Source organism: Amblyomma americanum, chromosome 1 (assembly GCF_052857255.1).
Source record: "Amblyomma americanum isolate KBUSLIRL-KWMA chromosome 1, ASM5285725v1, whole genome shotgun sequence".
NCBI lineage: Eukaryota > Metazoa > Arthropoda > Arachnida > Ixodida > Ixodidae > Amblyomma > Amblyomma americanum.
The window spans coordinates 392424767-392431925 of NC_135497.1; the positions used below are offsets into that span (position 1 = coordinate 392424767).

General features: G+C 49.9%; 1 protein-coding gene across 1 annotated transcript; it reads right to left on the minus strand.

Moving 5' to 3' along the window:
* Positions 1-520: 520 nt before the first annotated feature.
* LOC144101939 (uncharacterized) lies at positions 521-4403 on the minus strand. Its single transcript, XM_077635180.1, has 3 exons — positions 4199-4403; positions 3918-3992; positions 521-3837 (listed from the first exon to the last, which is right to left on the minus strand). Exon 3 carries the CDS (start codon positions 3791-3793, stop codon positions 1034-1036), a length of 2760 nt encoding a protein of 919 aa, XP_077491306.1. The 5' UTR covers positions 3794-3837; positions 3918-3992; positions 4199-4403; the 3' UTR covers positions 521-1033.
* Positions 4404-7159: the final 2756 nt, after the last annotated feature.

Consider the following 7159-nt stretch of genomic DNA (forward strand, 5'->3'; position numbering starts at 1 on the left):
TATAAAATCCCAATCAGGAAGGGTGTCCGACCCGGAGATGTTACTTCTCCAGTCGTTCCTCTCGGTGCAGGGCTTTAGCGAGCAGCTTTCTTTTTTTCAAAAGCTGGTATTGAGCGTATCGGCGTGTCCTTGGCTTCGAACTCTCCGTTATATCTAATTCAGCAATACTTGATAACTGAAGATTAGACAGTCTTATAATTACCTGCTTAATTATCATATCTTTCTAAACAGACGCTTTGCGCGGGTTACAATTTCTTCCAGATTTTCTTCTTTTTTAAACCACCCTTTTCATGAAACCTTTTCAAGGCTCTCACCTAAACAACCCGACGGCTGCTGGCCTCAGTCTTCACCAATGCGAGACACAGTGCCTAAGCATTTGCGCATCAGGCACTCAAAAACTGAAATAAAGCACTCACGACAGCGAAATGAAATTCCTTATTCGTGCAAAAACCCAAGAAAACTGTAAGTTTGAAGGAAAATATTTTGGATGTGTGGGCTCTATAGCAGACATATCACACTGTTACAGCTGCAAGCCGCTTTATTCTGGAGCACACTTCGAGCAGACAGGATCGGCTTTGAATTTGAGGTCACTGTAAGCGGTAGTGTAGAGTCCTTCATGTCAGGTCTAAAAGAAGCCCATTCTCCTTGGTTTGCCATGGCTTGTAGACCACAACACACATGATCGTTTTGAAGGAATGACTCCAGAAACCAGTGGAAGTCTTGCCTTTGACAACGCTGCCGGCACGTGGTGTGCTGGGTCATAATTAAACTCATTTTTAGTCTCCTTCGTACTGCCGCCTCCACTAGGGAGGTTGCGCAGCAGCTGGTCGAGCACTGTGGAGTGGGACAGAACGTCGAACGCTGTTTAAGGGGTCTTCAGCACGCGCTGTGTTGTGGTGTCCAGCTTGCGGATGTCGTCGCTGGCAGCTCGGAAATTCTCCTTCGAGGCCTTACGCAAGCGCTGGAAATTTGCACTCAGATCTCGCAGTTCTTCCTCCCTCAGCAGCATCTAATTTTGCAGCTTTGCCTCAACCTACCGCTCCAGCTCATCGCAAACAGCATCCGAGAGGGAGGAGTCGCCGCGTCTTGACAGCAGCTCCTGCATCAGAAGCCTTTGCTCCGCGTTGGCGCCTGACAGCCTACGGTTCTCCTCTTCTAGTTTCCTCACCTTATTGAGCATGAACTCGAAATCGCGGTCAGAAATATCTTGCAGTGAGATGATTTCTTTTTCTAGGCTGTCCGCACGATCGTAAGCCTCGTCCCTCTGGCGTCGAAGAAGGTGGTCATTCTGGCGACGAAGCTCCTCAGGCTGTAGGCCGCGCAACAAAGATTTTGGGCACACGGCGCCAGGTTCCTGCTTTCCTTTTTTACCATTATTTTGTACGGCGTGCAAATTTTTCTCGATGGGTGGCTGCGTGCGTGAATCTACAGGCAGAAGCTTGTCGGACGGGCACGCCATCTCGCCCATGGATTGCTGGAGGCAGTTACTGCTACTGCCGGCCGGGGCACCGGCTTCAGACAGATTGTCTCCGTTGGCTGGCGTAACGCAGCGGAGGGGCGGCTTTGTCTCTACCTGCAGCTCCACTAGGTCACAAACATCATCCGGCAAGGAGCAGTCGCCCCGTCTTGACAGCAACACCTGCATCAGAAGCCTTTGCTCCGCGTTCGCGCCTGACAGCCTATGGTTCTCCTCTTCCAATTTCCTCACCTTATTGAGCATGAATTCTAATTCGCGGTCATTATATTCTTGCATAAAGGTGACTTCTTTCTCTAGACGGTCCACACGATCGTAAGCCTCGTCCCTCTGGCGACGAAGAAGCTGGTCCTTCTGGCGACGAAGCTCCTCAGGCTGTAGGCCGCGCAACGAAAGCTTTGGACACACGGGGCCAGGTTTCTGCTTCCCTTTTTTACCGATATTGTGTACGGCGTCCAAATTTTCCACGAAGGGTGGCTGCGTGCGAGAATCTGCCGAAAGAAGCTTGTCGGACGGGCACGCCATCTCGCCCATGGGGAGCTGGCGGCAGTTACGGCTACTGCCGGCCGGTGCACCGGCTTCAGTCAGATTGTCTCCGGCGGCTGGCGTAACACAGCGGAGAGGCGGCTTTGTCGCCACCTGCAGCTCCACTTGGTCGCAACCAGCATCCGGCAGTGAGGAGCCACCCCGTCTTGACAGCAACTCCAACATCAGAAGCTTTTGTTCCTCGTTAGCGCCTGACAGCCTACGGTTTTCCTCTTCCAGTTTCCTCACCTTATTGAGCATGAACTTGGAATCGCGGTCACTAAACTCTTTCAGGAAGGTGATTTCGTTTTCTAGACGGTCCACACGATCGTAAGCCTCGTCCCTCTGGCGAAGAAGAAGCTGGTCCTTCTGGCGACGAAGCTCCTCAGGCTGTAAACCGAGCAACGAAAATTTTCGGCACACGGGGCTAGGTTTCTTCTTCCCTTTTTTACCGTAATTGTGTACGGCCTCCAAGTTTTCCACGAAGGGTGCCTGCGTGCGTGAATCTACAGGCAGAAGCTTGTCAGACCGGCACGCCATCTCGCCCATGGGGAGCTCGTGGCAGTCACGGCTACTGCCAGCCGGGGCACCGGCTTCAGTCAGATTGTCTCCGGAGGCTGGCGCAACACTGCGGAGGAGCGGCGTTGTCTCCATATACAGCTCCAATTGGTCGCAAACAGGATCCGGCAGGGAGGAGTCGCCCCGCATTGACAGCAACTCCTGCATCAGAAGCCTTGTCTCCTCGTTGGCGCCTGACAGCCTACGGTTCTCCTCTTCCAGTTTCCTCAGATTACTGAGCATGAACTTGAAATCGCTGTCATAAAAAACTTTTAGCACGGTGATTAATTCTTCTAGGCTGTCCACACGATTGTAAGCCTCATCCCTCTGGCGACGAAGCTCCTCAGGCTGAAGGCCGCGCAACGAAAATTTTGGGCACACGGCTCCAGGGTTCTGCTTCGCTTTGTTACCTTTATTTTCTTCGGCGGGAAAATTTTTCTCTACGGGTGGCTGCGTGAGTGAATCTAGAACCAGCAGCTTGTCCGACAGGCACGCCATCTCGTCCACGGTGAGCTGGCGGCAGTTGCGGCTACGGCAGGCCGGGGCACCGCCTTTAGTTAGCTTCTCTCCGACGGCTGGGGTCACACTGCTGAGGGGCGGCACTTTGCCCACGGCATTACCGGTGACCGGTGATTCCGCCGCGTCCTCGTTGACTGCCGCCAGTAGATCGCTGCTAGAATGTGTGATGTTGAAAACATCATCTTTAAAGGGGCTGCTACTGCGAAGAGCAGTGCCAGAGGAGGAGGGGTTGGGCTTAAATATGTCTGGTGTTTCATCGGCGTGGAAGCCCATGCTTTGTACTGGAGCCGCAAGCGTTGAAAGCTGTGAAGCACCTTTCGGCTCTGACTCCTCCACTGTAGAAACTCCACCACGAGCCTGGAGCTCCCCTGACATTCTTTTCTTCCACGAACCATTTTTTAAATCTCCATTTGCAGGAACCGTACAGGTCTCTACGAAGGTATGTTCCACGACGCATGGAGCCTGTGTCTCGCTGGGCACGTTGTTGACATTGATGGCCAAATGACGGCCGCTGCCGTCATCCTTGAACAGATCAAGTAGAGGACTGGTGACTGCTTGTTTAATGCTCGGGCTGCAGTCCTCATTGCAGTCGCCACTATAGATGGCGGCCGCTGCGTCCAGCGATCGGGGTTGATCAGCGATTACCGCGCAGTCCTTGCGCTCCGGAAAGGCAACAGGGGCAGAGTGCTCATCACCCAAACGTTCAACGTTGTCCATGATATTGTCTAAAATCTCTGTGCTCTCTCTGATCTCTTATCATTCTGCAAATGGGACGCAGGAAATAGAAAAATTGGTTTCGAGGAAGGCATTCATCATAGCTACACGCTTTTTCGATGCTTACCTTTTCTACACAGACCGAGCTTCTGCGGAGAAACTGGAATCCTCGCGTATACGTGAACTGCAACGCGAAGATTTCCTGCAGCACGCAAATGAAAATGTCACAACATAATTCCGCAAACATACCTGATGCTTACAAAATGACATTCTCTGCCTTATTAGCCTGTCGACATATTTTGTGTGTATCTAGTTAACCTCGGTGTATTGCTTCCTCAAGTTAGTTCTAGATGTCGAAATAACTATTTAAGGTCTCGTGAGCAAGCAGAAACAAGCGAGGTTCCTCACCTGCCGAGAGCCGAGAGCAGCAGATGTCTTCAGGGGAAGGATTGCAGCCGCCGCTCGTTCGCCTCAGTCGACGAAAAATGCTCTTGCTCTTGCAGGCCGGGCTTATCGCCCTCAGGGATGCAACACCAAGGAGCCACCTTCAGGGGACGAGAAAAGGTAACATTCTAACAACGGTCTTTGCGACCTTGCGCCAGCGTCAACGCTGTAGCGCATGACCCTTTAATGTCTTCGTTTTCTTCTCTCTGGTTGCAGCATGCCAATGGCTAAAACATTTATTTCCGAAATGAGCAGGCGAGACTTTTGTTCCCATCTGTTCGTAATAATAATAATTGGTTTTTAGGGAAAGGAAACGGCACAGTATCTGTCACACATACCGTTAGACATCTGTACCGCGCCGTAAAAGGAAAAGACAAAGGAGGGAGTGAAAGAAGGAAGAAAGAGGTGCCGTAGTGGAGGGCTCCGAAATAATTTCAACCACCTGGGGTTCTACCTATCAGTTCAGTGACACAAAACTGAAGAGGCAGCTTGGCTGTAACCTTAATTATGTCTGAGGAAGCATGTCACTCATATAATTCCTTGAGCACTCATAATTTCAACCCTTCGACCTCTAATGAGAAGTGCATTACTCTGAACAAAGAAATAGCCTACAGGTTGCTCTACCCACTTTTTTTCCATGTGACTACTTTTGTTCCTTTAATACTGAGACGACCTTGAGAAAAACAAAAAAAGACGGCATCTGTCATAACGCTGTCTTCACAGGGTGTGTATTCTATCTTCCGCTTAAGGCAAGCGAAAACAGCTGACACGGCACCGCCAAAAATTACCGCTAGATTCTTGCGAAAAAGGCACTACTGCTCCATGCTTCCAAAAAAATATTACCCGCATCAGTACGAGAAGCAATAATTGTTGGCACAGTGCTGAACCAACTACGCGTTCCTAGTGAAGTGGCCGCGGCAGTGGACAGCCGTGTAAGTTCAGTGCTAGAGTTGACCGTCTTCGCCTGCTCTGCACAACTGAAGTTCCGCTACGCTTTGCACAAATGTGCCTCTTCGAAGATGTTGCTTGGAAACTGAGCGGTTGACAATTCTCATTTAGCCATGCTAACGCGATTGCCTTAATGCCCCGTGTGCCAAAAAATCAGTTGTCGATGTTGTCGGCTTCGGTTCTGTGAGCGAAAAAGCGTTAGTTGTCGCTGCATCAGCCCGCTTTGCAGGAATGCGAAAGCATTCACGCTTCCTCGGCAAGGTTTGCCCCTATTTGTCCTTCTTTTCGACTGACTTATTAGTTATAGATTGCTTGATTCCCTCTGCTGATTGCAAGGCTCGATGTTTCATCGATTTCCCCAATTGCTGTAACCCATTGCCTTAATTCTTCACATTCACTCTTATTATACGCTCTTTTCATTTCAATTTCCGTTTTGAGTTTTTAATTTTGGCGCCACGATTCTTTTTGGAATTTACCGCCACGGTACTTCCCCGCCCACCTATTTTTTTTCCCAACCACTCGCTACGCTCAAATCCGTACTCTACTTTTTGAAATTTTAGCTCTCATTAATTAAATAACTAATCATCCGAGTGACATCAACTTTTGTGCGCCTCATCCTCACATCAGCCTCTCTCAATTACAGCCATTCGTTTTATGCTATCTCTTCTCAGAACGCCCGAACTGCTTCAGACACTATTTGGTGACACGGTTTGGTGACACGACACCATCGATATAGCCTAGAAATGCTTTCGCATTAAAATAACGGTCATGACTCACTGAGCACAGGTGAATAACCGCCCGATTCTTTTCCGATCACCCAGTGTGGGGGATCGCCCCACAGCAATCACAACTACTCTCCCAGGTGGTGCCCAGTCAGCAACTTAGGAGCCAGATGGACGAACTAGGCAACGTGACTATGCGGCGTCATCACTACCTGCCGACTGTGACAGGTGAAGGCAAATTAACGATTGATCGCTCGGGAAGAGCAACTTGGGCCGCACAAGCTCCTGAATCACCTGCCATCGCAGGGGAGTGGCGCATCGCTTAAAAGCTGCACTAATGCGCCAGGAGAGCTATGAGGACTCCCAGGGATCTACAACTTTTGTCCGTAATGTTCCGAGACTGAGTTCAATAAAACAAATTCCTTTAAAATTTGAATCATCATTGCAGTACCTCTTCGAAATAGTTTTCCTTGCTGTCTATACAAAGCTTCCAACGCTTCTTGGGGTGTTGGAAAAAGCTGGAAAACGCTTCTTTTGGCAGGGCTGTCAGCTCATTTGTCGTGACGTCTTGAATGGCCTCCACGCTTCCCATCCAGCGAACTTTTACGGCTCTCCTTACACGAAGAAACAGAAACAAATTGCATGAGGAAAGGTGTGGCGAGTATGACGGATGAGGAAGTACAGTAATGCTGTGCTTGGCGCGAAATTTTGTCACACTGAGAGCAATGTGCGGTCTTGCGTTATCTTGGAGAAGGATTCATTGTCCAGATACCCAAACGTCTAGGCGACGGCGTCGCAGTGCATCCCGCATGTGTTGGAGCACGCGGATATAAAACTCCTGATTCACCGTCTTATCTTGTGGTGCGAACTCGCGGTTTATGACACCTCTGGTATCGAAAAAAATCTTTAAGCATTGTTTTTTTTGGTCTTCTGTCGCCGCATGTTTCTCGGCGCCGGAGAGCTTCTGTAATAATGCTGTCGACGAATGCAGCATTCTTCTCTCACTCGGAGAGCAAATCAGCGCTCACGGATGCCCGCGGGCCCTTCTGGTCCTGTATGAGGGAGTGCGGCACAAGTGTGTCATTACGATTTCGTTTCCCCAAGTTCTCACGCAAAATTTTGTGTTATGTTGTCTTACTAATATCGAGAGCATCTGATAACATGCGGACTATGAAGGTGCGGTCTTGCTGCAAGATTTTCCTTATCCAAGCCACGTTGTTTTCATTCCGAGAGGTTGAAGGGAACCCGTGCCTTG